Below are 27,381 nucleotides of genomic sequence, written 5' to 3'. Positions count from 1 at the left end.
ACAAATGTGGTCATTTGCTGGACCTAAAAATGTCTGTGAATGTTTAACACAGATGCGGAAGATCTTCATATATCTGGAGGCAGATAAGTCTGTTATTAAGGGCTTCAAGTCTTTAAAACTTCAGCATTAATAGGTCACATTTTAACCACACTCTAAAGTTGTCAAGGGAGGGGAAGGAAATGAATATATGACTAGCTGAGAGCAGCAGATGCACCATCTAAGTGTATCATGAAGGCATCGTTAACACCAATTGTAATTACTCCTTCATTAGTGAAATTAGAGAATCAGTCCTGACAGTTTTCAAATAATAGCCGTCAGTGCATCATTAATAACAAGGATAAATAATCTCTTACTTCTTCTAAATAAGAAAAAAGAATTAAGACATTCAGTCAAATACCTTAATGTTTATTTTTAAAAATATGAAAATTTCATAGTGCCATTATTCAGGGTTGCTTTTTTTTAAGCGTTAACTGCAATCTGAAGCTATTGTCAACGTTTGTGGACCTTTTTAATAATGCAAATCCAAATATTGACTTTTATTCTAGGATTTACTGTTCATTTTTCATCCTTGACTTGAGCCTTTCATGGATTTGACTTTTTGGCTCTGCACAAGAATTTTTGCCCTCGACTTCCTGTCTTTGCACCCACTTTCAAAGCTGAAGTTAATTTGAAGGGAGTCAAAGTGCTTCTTGTATTCCGGAAAGTTGAGTTCACATGAAGTTTGGACTGAGCACAGCTTTGTTGTGTTTCTTTAAATTAACCGACCTTGAACCAACTTGAATATTTTCTCCCTTTTTCGTCTGCGTCCCAACAGGCGAGAGGGACGAACCAATGACTTGGAATTGATCACCACCAGATAGTGAAGGAGACAAGTTTCTTCTTGTTGTACCTTTGACTCCACGGCTGGAGGGAGTGAAGGTGTTCAGTTTCAGTCTTTCCTTCCCTCCTTCAGCCATCCTCAGATCAGCCTTTGCACAACACCTCCTGCAACAAAGAGCTGCTCGTCAAACCAGTTTTCACTCACTATTTGTGCACTAACATGTCTTAGCAGAGGATCGGACAGACGCCGGGTTTAGGCGTGAGAAGAAACCAGCAGCTTTTGTAAGGGAAATGCAGGTCTGATTCCAACAGACCTCTTAGGAAGCCCAAGAGTCATTGGAAGTTTGTCACTACAAGGATACAACATCATAGCACAGGTGAGTGGGGATTTGAACCTTTTACACTAATAGATTTCAATTGAGGTCACCTCATGTATGTTATTTATCAGGAGCTTACAACTTCAATATTCCCATTTCCTCCTTCAAGCACCTGTAAGGCTCTTATTCCCTTCTGACTGACTTCAGTCTTTCGGTCCACAGATAATGTTTCACACATCTTTGTGGCTATATGCGAAGGTTTAAAAATAGACTTTCTCAAGTAAATACCAGGACAAAGGGCAAAATGTCTGAATGTGGCAGCAACCTGGCCCTGTGTGCTGCTAACCTGAGCCAGTCTTTTACCAAACATCTGCAAGGTGCAGGTGCGGGCACAACGGATGGAAAGGTGCGGAATGTGAGCTGTTCTCAGCAAAGAATTCAAGCCTCTTTTCTGTAAACAGTTTGATTTGATGCAAGAGACAAATATTGTAAAGTTCATTACTTCATTGTGTGGTCGAGCTAAATAACTGACCTGAAATAACCCGACTGACCACATCGGCCAGGAACTTTCAAACAGATAACACACACAGACGCTCACACACATGCCGCGACCTTTCCTGCCAATCAGAAACTGTGTCAGCCGCCACATTATGTGTAATATTCTAGATCTACAATGGGGCAGGAGAACAGCGTAACAGGGCTGGGGCGTGGCTGCAGACACTACACATGCAGAAAGAGGCCAGTTGTGTGTGTGTGTGTTTGTGTGGGTGGGTGGGCAGGACGTGCAGGTGAAACACCTGAAAACTTCCCTATTGTAGAGCAGGGAGGAGTCCTGCCGCCGCTCTCTGAAAGGTAGGACGGTCGTGATCTGTCCTTTCCGTTTCTGTTTTTGGTTCTTTCTGTGGATAGAAAATGTCCTTTTAGAGCCTGTTGATGTAGTTACATATGTTGTCTGTTGTTGTTGGCAAATAACATCAAATAATAATAATGTTTTGGGGTGGTTTTTTTTTTAAATGTACAGATTTATCCATGACTGGTCTGCCCAGGGGGAGCAGTAAGTCAAAAGTTAAAATATCATGAGTTCATCTGAGAATACAGCTGTGGGACTCATCATTTCCATAGAAATAGTTATTATGTTAGAACTGATTCACATGACACAGGGTCCCAGGAAAGACCGTAAATGTTGTGTATGCCAATCGGTGAATGTCTCCAGAAGGACCTAAAATAAGGCTGCTGCTGATCTGGGAATTCAGTAGTACAAAGGTGTACTGTGTCAGAAGGATTCTGTCAGACCGCGGCCCAAAAACCGCTCACAAACTGATCTCATCCCCGTCACCAGCCTGCAGCTGTGAGCCTTCGGAGTCTGGACAATGTTCTCCTCGGCCGTCCCGTACAAGAACCAGCACTATCACGATCTGAAGAAGGACTGCATCAAGGATCAGAAGCTGTTTGAAGACCCAGAGTTTCCAGCAACCAGCTCGTCGCTGTATTTTAGGAAACCGCCTCCGGGGTTTGTCGAGTGGAAGCGACCAGGGGTGAGCGGCGCATAACATCTTGAGGTGGTTGCTCTTTATTTTTTAAGTCACTGTTCACGTGTGTGTTGCAGGAGATATGCCAGGAACCCTATCTGTTTGTGGAAGGTATCAGCTCTCATGACCTGAACCAGGGAGTTGTGGGAAACTGCTGGTTTGTTGCTGCCTGCTCCTGTTTGGCTCTGAAGCCAAACCTGTGGAAGAAGGTCAGTTCAAGGAAATCTTCATGTCAGGAGGAACAGAAGAGCTTGTAAATGGTTATCACATAAAAATGCTCATGGGGTTTAATTAGCAAATCATTTCCAAACCTTTATATGTTGAAACAACAATGGAGACAACTGAGAATGAAACCATCCGACCCAGTTTGGGTGTTGGAATGTTTAATATCAACCATATTTATATTGTTATTAGAAATACTGATGTGTTTAATAAACCTGGAAGCATCAAGTGTGTGTTTGTGTGATTCCAGGTGATTCCTGACCACAAGGAGCAGGAGTGGGACCACAAACACCCGGCAGAGTATGCGGGGATCTTCCACTTTCAGTTCTGGGTGTTCGGCGAGTGGGTGGACGTGGTGGTCGACGACCGGCTGCCCACCATCAACGGCGAGCTCATCTACTGTCACTCAAAGGAAAACAACGAATTCTGGAGCGCTCTGGTGGAGAAGGCCTACGCCAAGTCAGTAGACTTAGACTCTGCTTGTGTTCGTACACAAAGTGAGGGAAAATAGTTCACATTTGAGTCTAAAAGTGTGCACGATGCGCCTCCAGGCTGGCCGGATGCTATGAATCCCTGGAGGGGGGAAACACTGGAGATGCCGTGGTGGATTTCAGCGGCGCTGTGAGTGAGCTCGTCAGCCTGGAGGAAGGAGCTTTCTACAAGGATCAGAAAAAGGAGGAGCAGCTGTTTGAGGATCTCCTGAAGGTTTACGACCGTGGAGGAATCATAAGCTGCTCCATTAAGGTCTGACATGCTGTGTCTCTATACTGAGCAGAGGGAGGCGCCACAATAAGGAACCTAATTTCCCACTTTTGTTCTAGGCAGAGCCTCATGAAATTGAGCTGAAGATGAGCAACGGGCTGGTGAAAGGCCACGCGTACTCCGTAACGGCGGTGAAGAAGGTGCGTCTGGGCCACGGGCTGCTGGCGTACTTCCAGAATGACACCATCCCATTGATCAGAATGAGGAACCCCTGGGGAAAAACGGAGTGGAAAGGAGCCTGGAGTGACAGGTGACTCGATCCCTATCTCACCCTCTGAAATCTTGCTTAAAAACGGATTTTAAAAGTGTTTTTCTGCTGGTACGTTCAAGTGAGCAAAGGTGAAGTAAAGGTCATTTGAATTGAGGGGGAAAAAAAGAGAGAGAGAGTTGCATTTCAGTGTGTTTATGTGATTGTTGTTTGTTTGTTTGTCAGCTCTGAAGAATGGTCAAAGGTCGGCGACACAGAGAGAGGCAACCTTGGCATCACAGTAGCAGACGACGGAGAGTTCTGGTGAGCTCCTCTCCTGACGCCACTTAGCACGTTCTAGCATTTCAGGGCCTTCAAAAGACGTCCTCTGCTCTTCTGCAGGATGTCGTTCACGGACTGGTGCAAGTTCTTCACAGAAGCGGACGTCTGCCGCCTCATCAACACATCCATGATCAGCGTTCACAAGACCTGGCACGAGGTGGTGCACTTTGGCAGCTGGACCAAAAACGCGGAGCCCCTGTTGAACCGCTGCGGCGGCTGCTCAAACCACCGGCAGACGTTCCTGCAGAACCCACAGGCAGGTGCACCCTTCCCTCCTCCTGCTCTCCAGCCCATCACAGCGTATAACGTTTACTCACTGCATTCCAATCGTGCTTACAGTACCTGTTCGACATCACGAAAGAGGCCGATGAAGTGCTGATCTCGCTGCAGCAGAAAGACCTGAAGAGCCTGAGAAAGGTCGGCCAAGGAGAGAATCTAACCATCGGTTTCAGCGTCTTTAAGGTGAGGAAAATTCAGTTACAATCACACGTAAGCTCTGTGTCGTTGTCGCTCTGCCTTTTGTGCCGTTCAGCACTCACCCCGTGAGGCCCGAACCACTGCAGGACTTTAACTATGATGAAATGAAGGATGTGGAAACATGAAAATCTGTCACCAGGCTGTTATGACTGGCGTCAAAGGCCCACATTCTGGTCTCGGGTTTGGGCTTCCTTCATAACCTCCACCCAGTCTCTGGATGTTTACCATGACAGGGAGGCCTGACTTGATTTGGTATTTTATCAGAACCAAAATACACAATTTCAACAAGAAACTAAATCAAACATGATTAAACACAAAAATGTGCATAGTTCTGTTAATGGTTTCAAGCTGAAACCAGACTGGAACCAACCCCCCCCCCCCCCCCCCCCCCCTTTCCTGAGAGAGTCACAGAGGGGTCAGAAACCGGTCCGGTTCTTCTGATACTGTTACGCCTGATGCATGCAGGTTCTGATATTGATGCTGCTCTGGCACCATAAAAAATATATATGTAAGTCAAAACTACATACATTATATACTGTATATGTTTGCCAGCAATGGTGCTCATAGTTAGTCACTTTTTTTTTGGCTAAGCAAATTGTGACGCATCCCCTGTTTATATTTGTACATCCTGCCGCCCCCCCAAACACACACACACACACACACACACACACACACACACACACACACACACACACACACACACTCACCACCCCCATCCCCAACCCCCCCACCCGCTTCCAGGACAAGACAAGCCTGTGTTCACACCACATCGATCAATTGTGCTAACATGATTCCTGCATATAGATTTGTAAATAACATCTAACAATCACCTCAGTTCTGACATCAAACGCACACACACGACCTCTTCGGGATTCTTTTTCCCAAATAGAAAATGCTAAATAATTACGTCGACCAATATAAGATTATCTCCATGGAAACTGCAACTGTGGCTGTGTGCTCCCCGTGTGTATTGTGTGCTCATCACACCCACCTGGTGCCTGGCAACAACCAATCGTCCAACTGACCTTCAAAATTCTAAGAAAATGCAGCGCGTGAATCTGAAGGGTGTGTCTAAAGAGGAAGATGGCAGTTTTTGAACTCATTTGCATGTCAGGACAGACAAAATTCAATTCACTGTTTTATAAGTGATCAGATGAACAAATTATTATTTTGTTTTGGATGGAATGATCTGTGATTAAGGTAGTGGCAACGATGCAGAAAGTCCAGTTTCCAGCACTATTATGCTAAATGGTCACCTGGTAACTCTTGAAACAGGATGATCACACTCAACCAGTCCAACAGGATTTATCTCTGTCTCGTTTACTGACACACATTCATTCCAACAATGACTTCATCCTACGCTAAACAATCTACATTAACATTTGTAAACCAATAAACATGTCTAAAAAGATATTTTATTAATTAAACAGTTACCAATGAACTTTAAAAAACCCAAAGATCGCTAGAGTGAGAGTTTATATGATTATATTCTGATTAATAACATGCGTGAGGCCTTATCAAAATGTCTGAGCATGACCAGACCCAGAAATAACTCATTATTCCTCCCATAGGTGGAGCTCAACCGTAAGTACCGGATGCATGACATCTTGACCCAGGAGTCCGTGGTGACATCCACCTACATCAACGCTCGCTCCGTGTTCCTGAGAGCCACGCTCCCTCTGGGTCGCTACATCATCTTCCCCACCACCTTCAGGCCTCTGACCCTGGGAGATTTCATGCTCCGAGTTTTCACAGATGTGGAATCGGGCTGTAGGTACGCGTCCTTCGGCCTGAGAACTGTATCATCGCTCATCTATTTTACGATGACCGGGTCCAAGAAATCAGTAGAGGGACCGAGAACACAGCTGTTCTGTGTCTGTTACCTTCAGACGCTGATGGATACGATCCAATGAAAATTCTCAAATGAGCCTTTTAGAGAATTGAGACCATAAAACTTAAAACAAACACTTGTAATGCTTTTCTTGGACAAAAGGCTGGACACAGACCTTCTAGTTCTAGTTCAACTTGTGCTCAACCAGTCCGCACATATTTCTGTCTGGAATCTAAAAACTGTCCCTCCTCCAACAGGGAGCTGATACAGGATAAACCAAAAATCAGATGTTGGAGTTCCTTCTTTGGGTACCCGCAAGTTGTGACGCACGTGTACGTGCACGGAGCTGAGGGGCTGCAGAACCAGGACAGTTCGGGAGGTGAGTGGACATAAAAAAGCCAGAGTTTACCCCAGATCTGCAAATGTGTCTGTCTGGAAGTGGAGCCGACTGTAATAGAGCTTTGGGTGTCGTGACACAGGCGCCGACCCGTACGTCATCATCCACTGTGAGGGACAGTCGGTCAGATCCACCATCAAGACGGACACCTTGCAACCAGAGTTCAAGACCAGCGGCGTTTTCTATCGGAAGAAGCCCAGAAAACCCATAACTGTGGAGGTAAAGGAAAGTTTGTCCTCGGTGCTGATGTAACAGAGCTGCTGTAGAGGCAGTAGACCTCCACACTTTAGATCATCCTTGATCCAGATCACTCAACTCCTTTGACAAGGTCCACATGCCCAAAACAATGTTTTCCCTTCACCAGTCATTCCAGACTGATTGCACTTGTTTGTTAGAAACCAGTAAGTAAGAAACCATGTTTGGGTCTAATAATTCTGATCCAATTAATTATAAATTCGTTATAAATCAAACCGAAAGATCTATTTTACATTCAGGTGCCAAATGGCATTTTAAACCGGAATAATCTATTTTACAGAAATTATTTTAATGAGGCCAAAAGAACGGTACATAAAATACGAACTGTTTTGGCTGCTTGTATTGAATCGGAGCCCAGATTTGGCCACGCGACCCGTTGTCAGGACAACAGTAGCTGCGACTCAGATGTGTGAAACGGGTCTCTTCCTCAGGTGTGGAACAGTAACACAGTGAAGGACGAGTTCATGGGCCAGGTGGTGTTGTCCGGGTCGTTGAAGGACTCCTCAGGCCCACAGAAGCTTCAGCTGAGGAAAGGGGGGCGAAACGCCGATGAGATGCCTGGAACCATCAGCCTGAGGATCGTCACGGCAACGCAGCTCACCGTCATATGACCTCCTAATCACCGGGATGTGGAGCGTCTTCCTCTGGCAGATGTTGATTACTGACATTTTTGTATGAAGGGTGATTTGTGATGGACTGAATGTTAATTCCTGTTATTTTTTATAATCCAGATAATCTAAATGACATGTATTGATTTTAGAAGATTGATAAATTATATGTTTATACCAGCAGCAGTTTATACACAGAGCTCTAGTAATCCTCAGCAGTGTGTCAGGACGAAATGCAAAAAACCTAAAAGAGGTGAATGTAAAACTTCAAGTTAGGTGCATTTTTCAAAGTCATTACATAAAGCTTATAAAATTGCCACATTTCTGGTTTCCGTCCTTTTTTTTTTATTTCTGTCCGATTCCCAACCTGCAATATTTTGTGGGTTTTTTTTAATACACTCAAGACACAGCCATGCACAATTCAAAATTCAAAAAGTCTATTGCTTCAACCACAATTAAAAATAGTTTATCCAAAACGTCGTTTCCCCGTTCCTCACTGTCCCTTTTCAAAGGTGGGGGAAAGGCCTGCTGAGGTACGCCAGATGGATTCAGCAGTTTTACAAAGCTAGACAATAAGAGTAATAATAATAATAATAATGATAATAATTTAAAAAGTAACATTTTTTGTCTTTGTTCCATTCTCTTGATACACATTAATAGAGGAATTTTCACACCACGTGTACAGGTTTACACATTCAGAAGATAGGAATGTACAGGAGCAACCACAGAAAAGGGGCACGTCGGCGGCGTTTCTCCCGATATTCACCTCTGTGCTCACAGTTCAGACCTGTACATGGGACAGAGGTCAAAGGTCTTAGGCCCAGCGCAGCTTCCTGACAGGCTACCGCACGCACACACACACACTTATACACGTTAATAACACTCAGCAGTGACTCAGGACAGACTGTGTGGGCCTGCACACAGAGCGCCGCCTTCATCGGCTCTCTGTCCAGATGAAGGAGTGTCCATTAAAGCCCAAACAGGAGAGCTGGATCCAGGAGTGCAGAGGTGGGGTGTGTGTGAGTTCGTCTTTCTCTTCTTTTTTTTTTTTTGTTAATTTTGCAGAGTGCCTAACATTTATTGATACATACGATAAAGCAACCTGAATATTTTCATTTGAAGTAACAGAATTCCGGGGGGAAAAAAAGCCCCCACCCCTCATATTTACATACCTACATACATATCCTAACAAACTATTTGAAGATGAGATACTTTTATAGTTTTACATGCATGAATTCTGCTGCATCCTCCTGTCTAACATCACTCCTTCATCTTCTGTACACCTTACTGTACAATGGAGGTACATGGTGACGAAGCAACGACCCTGCACCTCAAAATCAAAGTGGACAGTACGAGTGAGGCAAGTTCTAGTGCAGATTGAGGTAGCCCCCCCGACAACACACACGTGCAGGGATGCCAACAAGGGAAAATGTCCGAGGCCGCCAGTTAAACCTGATGTCGGTGGCTTGCGTGCAGGATTGAGTTGAATCTTTAACCAGGTCTGAAGGGAATGACAGCACACAGTGTAAACCTCAGTGTTCAGGCCTCTGCAGGACGGTGCTTCACCTGCTCTCTGACCTGCCGCATGCAGGTGTTCCACAAAATACATAATGCTTTTAATTAGGCGGAGACTGATCTCTCATTTATGTCTGAATCAGTTTATCGAGTAAAATATTAAACTGACATAGTGTTATTCATTACGTTGGCCTTGCATTGTCACAGGCCACTTCTCAATCATGCTACTATTACATTATAATACTCTTTTTCATTTTAGATGGTGTTGCACAAGTGAGAGTTGAATATTAGCCATTTGGAAATTAAATATCAGCACTTTTGGAATCAAATATTGTAATAAAAAGGTGATAATATGAAGCCAGTTTCAGAAGAAGGACCTGACTGAAGCGGCTCAACAACAGACTGACAGAATGACGAGGCCGCCCGGCTCGACTGATATGAAAAACATTAATTCCAGAGGTTTAAAGCTGTTTGTGTGTCATGCCGTCGTTCCTGCCATTTCCTTGTAGCGGCACCCCTACACCACACACACGCACACGCGTGCACACACGTAAATATGCCACCTGGAGATATGGTAATCTGCAAAGGAGCAGTGGCGTTCCCTCCAAGGATCCGCGGACATGCAGGCACGGCCCCCAACTGCCTCGCTCACATCAGCTGGTCGCTGGGGACGCAGGTGCGGCCTGAGTGTGGGGACTCCGCGGTGGGGACGAGAGGACAGAAAGCTGAGCTGAGAGGTGGGCTCGGAAGGGACCCTTTTGTCCCTTTCTAAACGAGCTCGTGTCCTTCATGTTTTCTTTAGTTTTGGCTCACAAACGTATGCACATTGTATGACGCAAAGAGATGTTCTGTGCACGTGCTCACACATACGCACACACCAACCACGCGCTCACACATACACACACACACACACCACACACACACACACGGTTGTGATGAACTGTTCTACATGTACAGAGTGCTGGAGAAGTAAACAAGGAGGCAAGTTAGCTCAGCAGCATGGCCTTAGAGGCTGCAAGGCCAGATGTCCAACCCACGTCTGAGGCTTGTGGGGGGGGTCTTTGTCCTTGTGTTGTCACTGTAAGTCACACAAACCCCCTCCCACCGCTCCTTGTGCTGCTGCTGTCGTGTCGCCCACCACCCACATGCACCCAAGCCCCTGCCCTTCATGAATGTAGGTGTCACGGGCAGTGCTCCAGCCTGAGGTGGGGGACACCCTGGGCACTCTCTAACGACTGCTGTTCTTTATGGCTTCCTTTGCAGCTACAATCAGAGGTGTCAGGCTGGAGAGAGGCTTCGCCAGCTTCAGGAAGGAATGCTGCAGAGGACAGAAGGTGTAAAGGTAAAGAAAAACAGATGCAGATTTAGAGATTCATGTTATTTGGGAGTGAGGATCTACCTGGAGCAGCTCCTTGGCAGAGCCTCTGCGGTCCACATCCATCTCCAGACAGCGGTTGAGAAAGTCCCTGAACACAGATGAAAGCCTCTCTGGGTTTTGCAGTTCTGGTGTCCCATTGGTAGCTATCAGGTACAATGCCTGGAGGAGAAACCCACCGTCAAGCAATGTTCTGCGTGCATACCTTGTGACCACTAGAGGGAGCTTCATGAGTCCAGTGTGGTGGGCTGCACTTACCCTAAGCGGGTTCTCGTTCAGATAGGGTGGTTCTCCCTCCACCATCTCTATTGCCATTATTCCCAGAGACCAGATATCTACTTTCGGGCCATAAGCCTTCCGAGTCACCACCTCTGGGGCCATCCAGTATGGTGTTCCCACCATCGTGCTGCGCTTGTTCTGCTCTGGCGTGATCTGAGCACAGAAGCCAAAATCGGCTGCAGAAAGACAGAAACATTGTTTAGCACATAAACAAAATATATATTTACTTAGTTGTATTTATGTAAGCCGTCTATTAGCGACATGGAAAATTGTCCACGGTTAGTATGGCGCAACAAACACAAACCAATGTTATATAAAGTCTTACTGAGCTTGACGGATCCGTCCATTCCTAAGAGGATGTTGTCACTTTTTATATCTCGGTGAATCACCTGGTTGGAATGTAGGAAGTCTAGGGCTTGAAGACACTAAAGCGAAAGAGAATGGGTTAAGAATACTTTGATTGCTCTATGTCTCCACCTGAATATGAGGCACTTGGCATGGTTACCTCTCTGCACACTGCAGCAATCTGGCCCTCATCCATGCAGGTCTCAGTCACTACATCTGTGAGAGAGCCGCCTGCCAAGTACTCCATCACCACCCACAGCTCATCTCCTACCAAATAACTACAAGGAAGCAGAGAAATGCAATTGTTCATGATTTCAGCACATTCTGTTTAGTTTGATTAGATTTTCTTTTTGTTTTTTACAGGTGTTGCGCATGATGGAGTTCCAAAATTTAGAAGATCAACAGCGAAAACTGGAGTATTATCATTTATTTCCTATGTTTCAAAACAGTAGGTGGCAGTCCTGCACTGTCAGATGAATACTAACTGCTATTCGATGGCAAAAGGAGGACAGAAAAGGATGGATGAAATAAGGCTGGGGTCCCCTTAGTGCCTTTGCTGCAGCAGCACAGTAGTTTCCAGTTGCTCAGCACACAAAAAGCACTCTGGAGGCTTGTTTCCACAGCCCCAAAATCACCAGCTACCCTCTCTAGACTCTTTGAGGACCACAAAACTCACCGCCTCCAGAGAGCGCAGCACACTCTTAAAGGCTCGTTCCACACTGGACCTCACCTTTTCATACTAAAGCCCTCCGGTAGGCAGCTCAGAACCATTAAAACACAGACCGGCTCCAGAGCAGCTTGTATCCCAGAGCCATTATTGCACTTAACGTGAACACTGTGAGCCAGAAGTGAGATCTTTTGTGATGTTTTCTATTGGTCTTAGTATTTATCTCTATCTATTTATATGTTATATGCAATACTCAATCACAATGATACAGTTTTGTTGTCTGCCATGCATTGGAAATAAACCAACACATTGAGAAACGTCTCAAATTTGTTTACATAAGTGCGAATAAATATGTACGAATATCAGTCTTACTTTCTGAAGTGTCATTCAATTGTGAAATGGGACTCACCTGTCCAGGTAGTTCACTATGTTGGAGTTTTTGTTTTCCCTCATCACCAGGATCTCGTTGATGATCAGCTCTTTCTTGGGCTGCTGCTGCAGGTTCATTTGCTTGATGGCAACCTGAGGAAAGAAACCAGGAATCTAAGAATGTGACGCGGAGCCACAGAATAAATAAGCTGCACCACTTGGATGGTCTGTCTTTGCTGTCAGATGTACCTCTTGGCCGGTTGCTATGTCGATGGCGGTGTACACGGTGCCGGACGCCCTGGGAGAATACAAAACACTGTTAGTAAAACAAAATCACTTACACATGTACTTAATTTGGCCTGCACAAACAACAATAACATTCATTGAAGGAAAAAGAGTTTGCCTGCAGTTTGATGTATTGAAAGTGATCAAAAGGTCAAACAGGTCAAACAGATCCAAAAACACGTGATTTTTAAATGTCTGATGTGATCTTTTACAGCCCACTCCACCCAAAATGTAACAAGGTTCCTCATAATATGTTAACACCAAAGCAAAGCAGAGCAAACAGGCTGTTATCGGGGAAAGAAACCTCCCCATCAGACTTGGCTGCAGCAGGCGCGAGCGGCTAATGACGGCGCCCTTTTGTGTTTGCAGATGTGATGAGAGACGCTGACAGAACAGCCGCAAAAACAAAGACAGGGAGAAGGAATGGGTGGTCACGCTAATGTGGCCCTCAGGCATTCCAGCTTCTCTCCACTTAGATCCCTGCCGGTCTCTGGACCCGAGCCTCCCTCCCTGTGTCAGTGCTGTGGTCAGCGCAGCCTCGGCAGATGAACTGACACAAGCGTAACGACTAGTACGGCCCAAGATCTACTCACCCTTGGCCTATTTTCTCGAAGCGCGTGTACTTCTTTTTGGGATCCCCCACACTCACGATACTCCCTGTCACGGAGAAAGCAGAAGTGTCAAAACGCGTGCGTGGCAACAACGCACACAAGCGCATTTACGCTCTCTCACACCGGAAAGGAAGCAAAAAGCTCTGCATTTCCATTTCATGCATCCTCTTCGCTGCACGGCAGCGTCAGATGATCGACGTCCAGACAGACAGAAGCTCTACTGAGATCAAATACTCACATCTGCTTTGGCTCCACGTTGTGTGATGCTAGTTAATTATCATACTGCTTAAATCTAAGCCAGTTAGAAATATATAACTAACTGCAGTTCCCGACAGGGCGTATGAGGCAGGAAACGGACACGTACGGAGTCTTTCCAGAATCTCCTCGTCCGTCATCTTGGACTTCTTTCGCTGGCGGTCAGTGTGGCGATACATCGTGTTAGACGTGTTCTCTGGTTGAACCTGCGACTCGGGGGGCGTCGACACCTCTTTCACGGGGGTGGGGGGCTTTGGCAGGTCCATGACGGAGCGTGTGTAGATCTGTGAGAAGGTCAAAGGTGCGCGCGTGAAAGCCCGCACCTGTGCACCAGGAATCCTGCTCGCTGCGGCGCTCGCTTACAGATTTGGTGTGTTCTGGTCGAGGGGCGATGACCGGTGGCAGCTCGTCCTCGTCCTCCTCCTCTTCGTCCTCCTCCTCTTCGTCCTCTTCTTCCTCATCCTCCTCTTCTGACACAGGTGGGGCGATGGGGGGCTCCGACGATGATGTCTTGGCAGCCTGAAGGGGAGAAAAATGAGTGAGCATGGAGAGAAGAAGCCCAAAACGACCCTGTGCTGACTCAAATAAACCCTCCATAAACATTTTTGATTTTTCCTCCGATGAAGTCTAACCTTTAGTCTAAGGTTAATATTTAAATTAATGCATAAGCATTTAGCAGTGATTCTAAGACTGTGGGGAGAAGTGATTTACGTGATCGTGGTTAATAACTGGGGAAGGTGTGAGACAAGTGCAGTGCCATTCAGTGCCCTTTAACAAACTGTTATCTCTGCAATGGGGGGGGGGGGAATTATGCTGCCACATCCTCTTCATATGGAATATACCCTTTTAAGTGTGATTACTTAAGCTTCAGCATAATTTATTAAGCCTAATGAGCTTTTATATCCCAGTGTTCAAAACTCTGTTGGCCTTGCATCGTCTTCCTCTTATGGGATGGAAACTTTTCATCTACCTCCAGCCCCGTCATGCATAAATGAAGCAGTGCAGCTTAGTTGTAGTGATTAAAGGGAAGGTTCCAGTAAGACTTACTGGGCCTCTGACCTGCTCACAGGCTCGGCCAGGGCTGCAGAAATGAGCCCCTAGCAGCGGCGTGTCTTTTCCTTACAGAGCCATGCGCTAATGTCTACCATGGTGATGGAGGTTAAGGTTACGGACGATGTGGATCGAGTTGTGGGATATATGAGGTCATAAACATGCAGTTGGATGCTCATCACAACCCGCTGAGGCATGCGCCCCCGCCCTGCCTTTCAGAGATGTTGAGAAGGATAAAGGAGATAGGAGGTGTTCGTGTGGGGAATAACAGACACTGTTTACCCATGAAAAAGAACATTTTAACTGGAAATCTGAATACAGAGAGTCACCAAATGCTTGTCAGCCTTTTGCGTTAATACCCACTTGAAATATAGTTTCACAATTTAGCTTCAAAGCCAATGCAGAAACAGATCAGGTGGAAAATAGAGGAGGAGTTACCTTGTCAAATAACGCGCTGCAGGTTCTAAGGCTGACGGGAGGCCCAGAGGACAGCAGTCGGTTCTGAATGTGAAGGTCGAGAATGGGAGGATTTACTCAAAACAAAAGCCACACAATGTTCAAGTGGACTTGAGGGGGAGGGGAGGGAGGGCAGGGGGGTACGCTACCCGGATGGTCCTCTAAACACCCAGAGGACAACTTCCTCTTCTCTATCTCTCCTCTGCTGTCTTTAAGGCAGCGGGATAGAATATGAAGCAGACATCACGCGTGTCTGGGAGGTTTAGTTTAGTTGCTGTGATCCCTTTTTTAAATTTGTAAGTGTTACTTTGATGGGTTATTAGGTCATTGTTTTGCAGCTATGCACAAGTCTCTGGCACACACTTTGTCAGAGATATGGCGCTGCAAAGTTCAGACTTCCCTGAAACAGCAAAGCACTTCATTGAAATCAGATGTGTGGCGCTCAATCTGACAGCGAAGTCACATTTTGAAATACCGCATTATTTATTGCTCCAGCCTATATCATGTGGTGGGCTCATGGGTTGTGTTAGCTGCTTTAGCTCAATTGTTGGTCAGACAGAAAAAATGTTTTCACTGTTGCTAAATGAGAACAGACACACGAACTCACGATGTTCTAAGAAGGGAGTGGCTGTTCGCATTTTTCTGAATACATGTATAAATCCCTTTTCCTTTAAACCTTATTTAATTCTGCACATAATGACAAAGGCAGCTGACGTTGCACGCAACGGACATGCCAAAGTTAAGTTATCATTAGATTATTTCATGTGGAGGAGCCAATAATTTGAAGCAGCAGCTGAGACATGGCCTGCAACGAAACTCGTGGTTCTTCCATGCAGAGAGAAAGCTTTGTGTGAAGGAGGACAGCGGGGACAGGAAGTAAAGATTGGATTTTCTTTCAGCTTTTTCTCAATTTAATTTCTGGATCGACTGAAGTTCTACATAAAGATTGGCTCTAACTTTGCAGCCAGATGTTCAACAAAACCAGTTCACTATCAAGAATCTTTTTCTTGCTCATGGAAAACAACAGCAGTTCCCAAACATTTAACTGTGCTACAGGTTTTGATGCTTAAAATCCTCTGTCGGAGTGCGTCAGGTAGCTCGCCGCGGGGCGCGGCCCAACGCTGGGACCTTCCCTTTAGCCGTCCTGCAGTAATGCTGCGCCGGAACGTGCAGCGCCGCAGCCAATAGCTGAGTCACCGCTGCAGCCCCGTGGACGCCGTTTACACTTCCAGGCTGAGGTGGACTCACAAACCTCTTTTTGCCACATGGCCACACCCACTTGCCCTTCCCCAGCAAGGAGCAACAGCCCGTGCGTTAAGTGAAACCAGTGTAGTTTGCCCGGGGCTGCGGGTCCCACTCAGCGCACCCCCTCGCCCAGCTGAGCATGTACAGCCATTGAAAGCATAGATTACGCCGACCAAAACCAGGAATGAGGTCAGCACAGTGGGTGTCCTTCTAGATGCAGCTGAGCCGCCGCTAAATCTCATCTGCGGGTGTTTCACAATTTGGTTAAGTCAATTGGAAACTAAAGAGCGGGCTCTCGCTACGGTCACTGTTTCTGGGCGGCCTGATCGGCGTGCGTGTAGATTCAGGGCTTTATTCTGCGCTGTGAGGTCAGCGAGCCTCCTGGGAGGAACGCGCGCTCATCGCGTGTATTGAAAGGTTCCAGCCCGGTCCAGAAAGTCCCTGATGGTTTGAGTGAGAGGTGAGTGAGAACGCTTCACTGCTGGAGATGCAGAGGTTCCAGATGGTGAAAGGCTGACTCACAATGTTGGAACTTACCTGCCGTGTCACTGCCCTGATATTATGAGGAAAAACTAACTTTCATGCAATAATGTGGCTAAAACCATTATTTCCCCACCAACACTGACCATGAATTTAGGAGTATTTGGATATGAGAGGACTCACCAGATTGTTTGCGGCTATATATCCATGAGCAGACTTGTCTGGAAGAGGAAAGGACGGGTTTTATGAAGGGGGATCTTTTCAAATCCAGGCTGAGCTGCATGTTTTGCTTTAGCAGGGTTGCTCACCTCCTGAGGTGAAGCTCATGTACTTCTGGTTGTTCACAGTCTCTTTGGAGTCGTAGAACTTTAGGACGTCAAGCACGGCCTGTGGGTTCTTCTTCTGTTCCAACTTGGTGATGTTGGAGGTCTGCAGGAGCCGGGCCCACTGTTCTGGGATGCCCTGCACCAACAAACGCAGGTGGGTGTTTCAGCTTCATGAAAAGGGCTTTTATAGCACTTTTATAATCTCAGAAACATTTCAGTAACCAGTTGGAAATGTTTTGCGAGGAACTAGGGAATAGCAATCTTCTCCCGCTACGCTAACAGGGTATTCAACCAACGGTGTACTCTAAGAAAATGATGTGAAGTTGTAACATTTTGGTTTAAAACAGCCTTAATATCTTTATCCACAAAATTCTTTCATTGATTTCTTTCTAAAGAAAGCCTAAAACAAACAAACAGAAATTGCAATACTGCCTTGGCATCGTAATGTTTACTGTAAACCCCTATTTGGAACAAGCACAGGAGCCTCCCTCTGCAGTAGTTCCATTCATTTACCAACTTTACCCAAATACAGAAGCACCAACATCAGTTTAGGGGGGTGTTGATGTGTAGAAATGTTTTTAACGGCTGCTGTCAGATCTAAAAATGCTTTAGAAATACTCACGGTGAATTCTCCTGTTACAGCGTCAAAGCCGACATGAATGGTGTGTTCAAAGTCTGAAGGCAGCGATATTTCGGGACGTTCCTTCTCCTTCTTCTTATTTGCTGAAGAACACCGAGAAAAGCACCAGATCACAACCCGGATCACAACCCTTCCACGCAGGAAGGTCACCTGTGAGACAGGAAGGGCGACTTGGGGAAAAAGTACTCACTCTTGTCTCCCCCGGGGAAAATGGAGCGCAGGCGGACTTTCTTGTTCTTCTCTTCGGGAGCCATTGGAAGCGGTTTGGAGGCGTGATTCAGTGATGAAGAGTCTCGGGAACTACTGTTCATTCTCAAGGGGGGGGCTGGTGGTTTCTCTTCAATATCGACACTATCAGACATCTTTAGCAGCACTCAAAAATTCCTAAGAGACAAATAAAAAGGAATTAAAAGCTTCAAGTCACAGGTCTCTGCATGTGACACCTTACAGGGGTATTTCTGGCTAGTTTATATTCACAGAACAATCACAAGAAGCCCAATGAACTGTTTCCCATTTTGCTTTTCCACATTATATTAAATTTAAGAAGATTAAAAGAAATGACAGAGAAGAGCAGCTAAAAGAGACTGAGATTGTCCCATCGATCTCTTCTCTTGATTAAATAAGCCTGGAGGATTCATTCATTATTAAAATTGAACGTGTTTCAGCTGTTTGTCTAATCAGCTGATTCCTTCAGTGCTGCAGCTCTTTGGAGGATCTGTAGGGTACCTGTGACTCAATAGAAGGCTCATATTTATGGAACAAACGGGGACGTGATGTACAGCTGGCAAAGTGAGTCCATTCCCTCTGCGCTTGGTTTCTGACGCAGCAAGAAGGTGGCAAAATCTCAACGTTCGATCGCTGCACAGAGACAGTGAACGCATCAACGAGACCCCGAGCGATAGTTTGAAAGCGGCACATTTTCAGAGATTTGACCTATTTTAGCGTCTAAGTGTGAGGAATCTGGCAGCAGCGACTCTGGCTGACACGTCTGTAAACTCTCCCAGATTCTTGTGCACCGTCAAACGGAGCAGACGCTGCGCAGAAGAAATACGGGAATATAGATTTAACATCCCGGAATTGTGATGAAATCCATACAAGCGGAGTGCGTCTGGGCTTATTTGGATGTGGAAGGGAGCGCGGGCTCCACGGTGGGCCTCCTCAGCTGCCAAAACACCCAGAAGTTGAGTGTAAGAGAAACTGGCAAGAGTAAACCTCGCCGTCACTCATCCCCTGGACTTCCATCCACCCTCTCCCCACCATCTTACACGGCCTCGCCCTGCGGCCAGACTAGGCCCATCGTGTGACAAATCCGCACCGCCGTCCCAGAAAGCAGGCCATCCCAGCTGGCCGCTTCCTGGAGACCTACATTAGCAGACAAAGACTCCTGGGCTCTAAGGCAGAGGCGCACTGACAGACGACACATGCGTCCTCGCCGTGGCCTTTACTATTTCATGCAGCCATCTCCTGCGCCGGCCCAAATTCTGGCAGATTACACGCAACGGTTTTTCTCTCTGACACTCCTTCCTGAAGGTCGAGAAAACCTTAACAGGATGATAAGAAGTTCTAATTTAATCTCCACATGGGACCGGTAGCACTGTCGCTACTTCAAAATGGAAACTGTGGTTCTCGGACCCGATTTAATCTTAGATTTTAAAAAAGAAACATTCTTTCCATGAACCGCATTAACCATTCATGTGTAATTAGGCCTGATCTAATGATTTATTCATACGAACTAGACGATAAAACCTTTGCTGATTTATTATCCCAGACGGTTTGATGATCTGCTGTTGATTTTTGAAAATAGAGTTCTAATATGATCTTAGCCTTCCTAATAAACAGGCCGCTCTCCTCGCAGCCTGTGATGAGAATCAAAAGAATTCTGTTCCGCTGGCAAGAGAACGCAACGCAGAAACCACATTCTGATGCTCCGCCTGAACAAACAGGCTCGTAATCACTGCAGGAATTCACTTGGAAGATGACGGCCAATACGTGGCCCCGTAGAGGAGACGCAACAAACGACGGACGGCGGCGACGCTGAATATAAAACCGGCCTCTGTTTTAGATTAAGATAACAGCGAGTTGGGAAACTGCCGAGTTTCCACGAAACAGGTCATTCTTGACGGGTTGGTTTACTATACAAACAGAAGCTGCATGGAGAGCCAGTTTAGCTGTGGGGCAGCCTCCCACCCACAGCCAATAAACACCACCGATAAGGTTTCCTCCACAGAACCTGCACAGACAGCCACTGAATGATGGAAGGCGTGAGCACAGCATTAACGGCTCCCAGCCCCGTTGCTGGGATTTTCATAAAAAACAGCGTGGGCGCCTCAGGTGGTAGTTTCCACCCTGCCGGCTAAAAAAACAGAAAAAAACGGAAGCAAACAGGTTCCTGTCGTTGGAGGACAGGCATGGCGCTCAGAGCGACACCTGCTAAAACTCTGGTGTTTACAAAAGGGTTCGCCAATATTGACATGCTAAAGCTACGACAGGTTTGTTATCATCCCATCTGAGGGGGGAACACATGTAAATGTGTCGAACCGGGACTGAAACAAGAAAAGCAGGCCTCCACATTTTTAACTCCAGTGCAGTACACCGACATGTGATTCACTCAACCATTAAATTAGCAAAAACAGGTGATAGGATATGTGGTTAATACCTGCACATTGACCTATGCACGCTCATTCTGCTGCCAAATAAATTCTATTGCTACATCTATGTTTGGGGCTGCTTGTGTCACTTCCTCCTGCAGCACAATGGTGCACTGAGACAGCGTGCAGAGACTCACCTGGAGTCCAACCAAAGTGGTCAAATACATAGGAACAAAAATCAATTGTAGACGTTGAAACTGAAGGTTCTGAACCCCAAAAGTAAAAAACACCATTTCCCCCCTCTTAACATTAACTGGATGGGTAATCCGATGATCTCTTTCTACCTTCATCAAGGACCTCCTCATGTGCACCTCATATAAAACAGCGTAGCTATAGCACATGCTCATTAATACAGTGGTGGCAGAAAGGGTTTCGGGCTGCCAAATTTTTTTTACAAAATCACAGATATTACCATGAAACATTTGTGGGAAAATATTTTTGTGTTTCAAAAGATGTGACTGCTTTAGACAGACAGAAACTCTGAATAGTTATAGTGGAATAGTTAATAAATAACGCCTGACAAATAAAAGAAGTAAACCACAGCACACCACATGAATTCATATTTATTAGTCCTGCCATTAGCTGGCCATCTGAAAACTATCTTCCAACACTGTATGACAATTTCAGGTCAAGTGGAAAGCAGCAAGAATGAATAACGCAGTCAGACACCTCAGTCGGGCTCATTTTAATAGCCGACAGTGGTGAAATCCCCTTCACAGCTGCAGGATCCACAGACCAGTTTCATTAAACTGCTGCGGCTCATCGGCCGGTTGTTAGCCACTGCAGCAGCTATAGACAACAGATTGATGGAGGCCCAGACATCAGAGTCTTCACTCACATAAAACACTGACCTATTTATTGTGCTAACCGACAGGCAGGAACGCAAAGCAGTCAACGAGTGCGCTGTCCCTGAAACAAGCGGCTCCTATTTATGAAACACACAGCCTCGTCTCTCAACGCCATAAATCAGCGCCACATCTGCCTGCTGCCCGAGAGCTAACACAGGCTTTCATTTAGATGGACATTTAGATACCAGGTTTTTTGTCAAAATAAACAAAACTGTCATTCAAAAAATGCTAATTTGCCAGAAATGCCACTTTCTCCCTTGCTAGCTTCGACGGGAATTTTGATGTTCAACTTAGATAACACCGGGGATATTTTCACATTTCTCTGCCATTAAATATTCATCTATCCACGAAGAGGAGGCATTTCCCGGCTCTTTCAAACATTAATGCTGAATTTGAATGGCTAACACAAGAAGAGGCTCTAATTCTGAGCCCACGGCGTCCCAGTAATGGCCCCAGCAGTTGGGGGAGGGCACCATAAGCTGGTGCCCCTGATTAGGACACGCTTTCAGTTAGACTTTAGCCCTGGCCTCACTTCTCCGAAGGACGGCGATTACTTGGATGGGGTGGACAGCTAGAGGACATTCAGAGGAGAAGGAAGTAGGAGGGTCCCTCCAGAGGTGCAGTTTAGCCTGGTTATCTCCTTCATCATGGTGTGTCATGCGGACCGCCGAGAGTGTTTTATAGGCATTTAATCGGGACTCAGTTACTCTAATCTGCTACTGGCTTGCTTGACAATCTGCATGAAAACACAGGCAGAACCTGAAAATCCCTTTAAAAATCACACACATCACGCAGACACGGGTCAGGCAGACATGTCACCACGCAACATGTTTGCTCACACGGCTGCCATCTCAAGCTCAGGAAGCAAAAACCCAAAAACACGCATTTATTTTATCATCAGACAGTGAAGTAGACTCAATCACAGTTTCTTCTACAACGGTATCCAGTCTTCTCTGGATTAACGTTGCCTACTGACCTGCCATCATCATCTCCTCGAAATGAACCCAAATGTTTACTGACCTGTGCAGAAGTCAGGAAACTTCACGCTTTTATAAAATCGCTCGCCGGCGCTGTCGTTTACACGCCGGTATTCAAGCTTTAAAAGCAGCACAGAGACAAAATGATTACTTCCAGTTAAACACTGACGTTTGACATTTTATGTCAAAAATGTCGGTGTGTGAGGAGCTGAAGGTAAACGATGAGATACTGAGACGTTCATCCTGGAATCAAAGACCCAGCTGATGGCTAAAACCACTGTGTCTGCATTAATGTTTACCTAAAATAAACATCATAAATCCCCCCACAGAATCTCTGTTTTGCATACAGCTGCATCGGTTTGCTCCCAATAGGAAGCAGAAGATCAAGTTTACGCTCAGCTTAAAAACCAAGTGAGTGCACAAAGCACAAAGATGCCTTACTGCCCACCTACTTTAGCTTTAGATCAACTCAAAACTGTTTGAATAAGGCGTCATGACACATTCAGAAACATGATCTATGAGGTCAAGTTGAAGGAAAAGTAAAAAAATGACAAAAAACAGCTGCTGATAACTTTGATTAAGCAGCTGTTTAGGAAATATTTGCATCTTATCCTGTCGTCAGGCTACAACGGAGAGGCCGTTCCTTCCAAACTTCCCTGCTAAAGACGTGTTCTTTAATATTTAGTGCCGCTCTTTTATCAATGTGCACGCTTCAAACCTGCTGGGTAACTCTTTAATCACCTGCTCAAATGATTGTTTTTAGCACAAATGTGTCCAAACATGTTAGAATTGGACTCGCCAGCTTACTCGACTGCTCACTTGCAGCACTGGTTTTCTTATTTTTCTATCCTGACATGAAACTGAAAGCCACTATTAGGTTGTGCCGCTGACTCGGCAGGTTAGGTTTTTACGGGTCGTTTTTGTGAGGCAACACTGGCTGGAGACCAACAGCAGCTGAAGTATGGACACTTTATCCTTTGGCCACAGAGAAGATCAGAGCCTTGACTTCAAACAGTCTGGACCGTTATTACTGTCCAGGAACAATAAATACTGCGGTCTTACGGTAAAATACACACGAAATGCTGCTAAAATTGAAATTCTTCTCTTATCCTACTCATGGCTTTGCCTTCATCTTCTGTTTTAAGTCACTATACTTGCACACGTCCGTCTTTTGGATGAGTTTTGGGGGGAGGGTGCTTCATTTTTTTTAAAGATTTGATTTATTCTTTTGCTGATGCCGACCTGGTTTCTCGGGACGCCCATGTGACCTGTGACAAGTGGATCTGGTTGGGGCGGCACAGGTAGAGCTGTTCCTGTTGCTCTGCCCACTCACAGGCAGCAAAGTGCTTTTTTTGCATTAGTGTAGCATGGGTGGGCACATCTGAATGCCAGCTGGAGACAGAGAGGGGAGTGGAGTTGGGCCTGCAACGCCAGCTGGTGCACCTGCTCAGAGTCTGACGGGTTAGAACCCTTTCACAGGAAACACAGGAAGGGTCAGAAAGAACCACCAACATTGTTCCTTTGACTTGATGCTCCAAGTTCATGGAAGTACTTATTAAGATAAGCAGCTGATGCTGTGACATCCATGGAAAGATGGAAAGAAATCAACAAACAAGATCACCTAATGATACATTACACACCTTTAGAGGTGATATAAGGTCTAAAGAGTGAAGTGAAAACATGAATGGGGCAGAAAATCCTTGCTTTTCCTTTACTTGTGTTGCTTTTTTCCATATGTCACCAACTGTTGGAGGGATAGCTGAAATAAAGGCTTCACATGAGCTGGTACTTTAAAAACCTTCCTCGTGTGTGATGGCTTTAGCTATTTTACATTCCTGGAGTCTCTAATTCCGGTTCAGACGCCCCTCTCTCCAACTCTGATCAAACTCTTGACCCGGAGAAACGTGTTAATCTCTTAAACCACCTGAATCCTTTTCTCCCCTGCAACATATCATCCTTTTCTTCTCTGGCGTCTCCAGTCGCCCACTGCACCACCTTAACGACGGACCTCTCTGGAATATTAAATCCTCCCAAGGCATCGCCTCGGCTCTCCGGAAGCTTTATTGGCATTTTTGTGCTTGATGCAACAGGAAAGGTTGGAATCGCGGATGGCTCGTCTCTGTCGCCCGGCAGATGAACACACAAAGCTCGCATACAAAAAAACAACACTATTCTGATTGCAACAGACATCAAGTCGAGAGATTAAGGAGGGAGCCGTGTCAATGTGTCAGTGTGTGAGTGTTTCGTCTCTTACTCTCCCTGTCTCACTTCCCCTCCCTTTCCAAGACAAAATGGCCAGATGGCTCCCAATCCTGCATGTTAATCCACACAGACTGTAGCCATGACACACCTACCACAGGAGAACGGCTCCGGTTCACACAGAAACACGCGTGAACGCCCCAAGTTGGGCCCACCTAGACTTTAAAACCTGCCAACTCGAGTCCAAAACTATAACTCTTTCCGGACAATGGAGGCATAACTCATTCAGAGTAAGTTCTCAACAGATGGAGACCGACTTGTGTGTGCAGCGTGTTCCGATATCAGATTTCAGACAGCCCAGTTAGCCGGCTACGAGCCAACATGAGGTCCTGTGTCCGCGGCTTTTGTTAGCCGAGGTGAGGTAAGACAAGCCCTGTGTGTGTTGGGTTACACCGGCCAGTGGAAAACATGGGGAAGCCCACGACTGGACACTGAACCATGGGAAGAAAATACCAACAAAGGTCAATTTTTTTAGATTTTCTGGGATGATTGTCTGAAGCAATTCTACTAGATTTATATTCACCTTTTCACAATAAAAAGAACAGGAAATGCAGTTTTGGATGGGTCAGTTGTGCAAACACGGGAAATTTGCCTGCATGACTCGTGTTGACATTATAAACATTGTGCTTCGCGGTGCACTTTTGCTCATTTTTGGCTTTGCGGCACACAGAAGTATGTTACAACAGACCTGACACACATGTGCAAGCCTTCCTTTCAAACATGAAATTTTCATGAGGAGCACGTAACCTGCGGAGACGGAGCCGTTGCTAAGCAGCCCAACGCAGACCTGTACAGACGGCGTATCACATTGTTTTTGGCTTCTACTGTGACCCTGGATGAGATTATTTCTGCAGCCCTGCTGCCTCTGCTGCATGTGCTGCAAGATCACGTACTGACACATTTAGAAATCACAGAAAGGATGAAGTGAAAAGGTCCAATAGGGCAACATTGATAATTCAGGTTTAAACCGGACAGCAGACAGACGGGAAACCTCTTAAATGTGGAGTAAAAAGCTCCAGTTGCTTCACTGGTGAGTGGGAGAGCACGCTTCACACCTTTAATAATACAACAGGGAACTGTGACAGAAGTTGCACCTTCAGTATCCCATCCCCCAATCTTCCTCTCGCATCTCCTCACCCTCCTATGATCGCTGCATCGACTCCCCCAACATCCAGACAACAGGTCTCTGATCAGGCTCATCTACAGCTGCTCTTCCTGGACCAACCTCTCCCTCTGATCCATGTTTGGCCTGATCGCCATTTAACTGAGGAGAGCCGCCACGGCATCAACCCCTCCATCCTCCTCCGCCCATGGCGGCTCCGAGAGAATCCGTAGCAGAATAGCTCATCTTTCAGAGGACCTACCCCCGCCCCCACTCTGATCCCCCAGTGCAGTCAGGTGACCAGATGTTTTATATCTCCCTGTCACTACAGCCGCCATGAAGCTGCTACACACATCCATGTTGAAGGAGACGGAGGCAAGTCTCATCTCCGAGCGTGTGTGTAGTCACTGCTGTTCCTTCATCAATCCCCCCCCCCCCCCCCCACTTATAAGAGGCCAAATCTGAGCGCTGAGATGCGAACGAGCATCCATCAGTGTGTTTAGAATCCATCGGTTTATTATCCATCCAGTAGCCTCAGGTCTGCAGACCAAAATAGAATTGGCTCTTGTCATCCAGTGTCGCCCCTGCAGCTGCTGCATTTGTCTTAATAACAGACACGCATGCACGTCAGGCCTGCACAGACAGGAGCGTTGATTCCAAAGCCTCCCCATCAGTAGAGGTGCAATTTGTGAGGCGCGAGGAAGGGCACACAGGGATGATGTGGCACAGAGAGGGGCTATAGGGGAGCGTTTCCATCTCGCGGCCACAGACGGACTGCTGATGAAACAGCTGCCTCCTTAGCAGGGCAGAATGCAGAGTAGAAGAGGGGGAGAAAAACAGCTACAAAGCACCCCTACATACACAGCCTCCCCCTCTCCTCCTCCTCCTCTCCTCTCTACACCCCCCCAACCACCCACCCAACCTCCTCCACATCCCAGATTGCACACACAGGGAGGGAATTACCTGAAATATGTCTTCACATTCTCTTGCTCAGCGCTTCCCCTTCGAGCCCGTCGCTCCGCTGGATTCATCATCAAGTGTCCTAGTGACAGTTTAAAGGCAGGAGTGCCATTCTCTTGTCAGACCAGTTCCTGACCCTAAAAGCAAGCTTGTTCGGCAGGCTGGATGCTTCACTGGCTGCTCGCTGTTCCCTAGCTCATGATGTCATCCACCCAGCTCTGCCCATTGGCTGAGAGGCAGAATATTAATGCAGACAGCAGGTCTGGGGGAGGAGGCAGCCAGCAGCCAGGCCCGGTTGGTTTGCTGTTTAAAGCACTAAACCTACCGAGCAGGACGGCCGGGACAGAGGGATCCTATCCACAGTTTAGGGGCTTTTCTATTGCAAACAAGACTTTTGCAATCAGACTCACTGATGTCTGTGGTAAATACTTTAAAAGCACTGTTATTTTAACAGGAAATCTAATTTAACGTTTTAAAAGAAGCAGTAACATTGGAACCTACTTGTAAATCATGGAAAGACTGGACTAATTTAGCACTTACAATAGGAGTTTTAAGTGAAGTTATGATATAGTTATATTTCCTGATTAATATTTCCATATTAGCTGTTTTGGATGTTAATTCCAAAAAAGGGTGAGACGCTTTAAAGGACTCTGCATTGTCCAGCAGCACATTTCCTTTGCCTGTGAAATATTTTTCTAAGGTGACACTAACATTTCATCTACCTTTCATATAAATAAATGATTAAAAAGGATTTTTACTGGCGCAGGATTTACCATCCAGCACTGTTTGAGTACGATGATGCTACTGGCTGCACGCAGGACGACACGACAACCGTTAAACTCACTGCATGTGCCCTAATTTGCCTATGATGTCATCTTTTTCTGCTAGCGCGCCTGTGATTGGCTGACTGACACAGCATCTGCTCAGTCTCATGGCTAGCACT

At 46.1% G+C, this 27,381-nt stretch overlaps 2 protein-coding genes across 4 annotated transcripts; one reads left to right on the top strand and one right to left on the bottom strand.

Moving 5' to 3' along the window:
• The first annotated feature begins 961 nt into the window (after positions 1–961).
• Positions 962–8,067, top strand: LOC130537664 (calpain-5-like). Of its 2 annotated transcripts, none has more exons than XM_057054617.1 (13): positions 962–1,196; positions 2,476–2,671; positions 2,743–2,874; positions 3,138–3,346; positions 3,439–3,631; positions 3,709–3,899; positions 4,083–4,160; positions 4,239–4,434; positions 4,518–4,640; positions 6,227–6,429; positions 6,744–6,865; positions 6,966–7,102; positions 7,570–8,067. In XM_057054617.1, the coding sequence occupies exons 2-13, from the start codon at positions 2,507–2,509 to the stop codon at positions 7,747–7,749; spliced, it is 1,929 nt and encodes a 642-aa protein (XP_056910597.1). In that variant the 5' UTR covers positions 962–1,196; positions 2,476–2,506; the 3' UTR covers positions 7,750–8,067. The 2 variants fall into 2 exon arrangements, with proteins under 2 accessions (XP_056910597.1, XP_056910598.1); XM_057054618.1 differs by lacking the exon at positions 962–1,196 and adding an exon at positions 1,854–1,988.
• Positions 8,068–26,656, bottom strand: LOC130537666 (serine/threonine-protein kinase PAK 3). 2 transcript variants are annotated; one of them, XM_057054624.1, is made up of 16 exons: positions 26,442–26,656; positions 17,835–18,028; positions 17,627–17,727; positions 16,987–17,140; positions 16,862–16,899; positions 14,936–14,998; positions 13,811–13,966; positions 13,557–13,731; positions 13,175–13,238; positions 12,546–12,594; positions 12,337–12,449; positions 11,421–11,538; positions 11,241–11,340; positions 10,895–11,091; positions 10,661–10,798; positions 8,068–10,579 (listed from the first exon to the last, which is right to left on the bottom strand). In XM_057054624.1, the coding sequence occupies exons 2-16, from the start codon at positions 18,004–18,006 to the stop codon at positions 10,490–10,492; spliced, it is 1,728 nt and encodes a 575-aa protein (XP_056910604.1). In that variant the 5' UTR covers positions 18,007–18,028; positions 26,442–26,656; the 3' UTR covers positions 8,068–10,489. The 2 variants fall into 2 exon arrangements, with proteins under 2 accessions (XP_056910604.1, XP_056910605.1); XM_057054625.1 differs by lacking the exon at positions 14,936–14,998.
• Positions 26,657–27,381: the final 725 nt, after the last annotated feature.

Source organism: Takifugu flavidus, chromosome 14 (assembly GCF_003711565.1).
Source record: "Takifugu flavidus isolate HTHZ2018 chromosome 14, ASM371156v2, whole genome shotgun sequence".
Classification (NCBI taxonomy): domain Eukaryota; kingdom Metazoa; phylum Chordata; class Actinopteri; order Tetraodontiformes; family Tetraodontidae; genus Takifugu; species Takifugu flavidus.
Note: the sequence above shows the minus strand (reverse complement) of the source record. Positions and strands in the feature narration are given on the sequence as shown.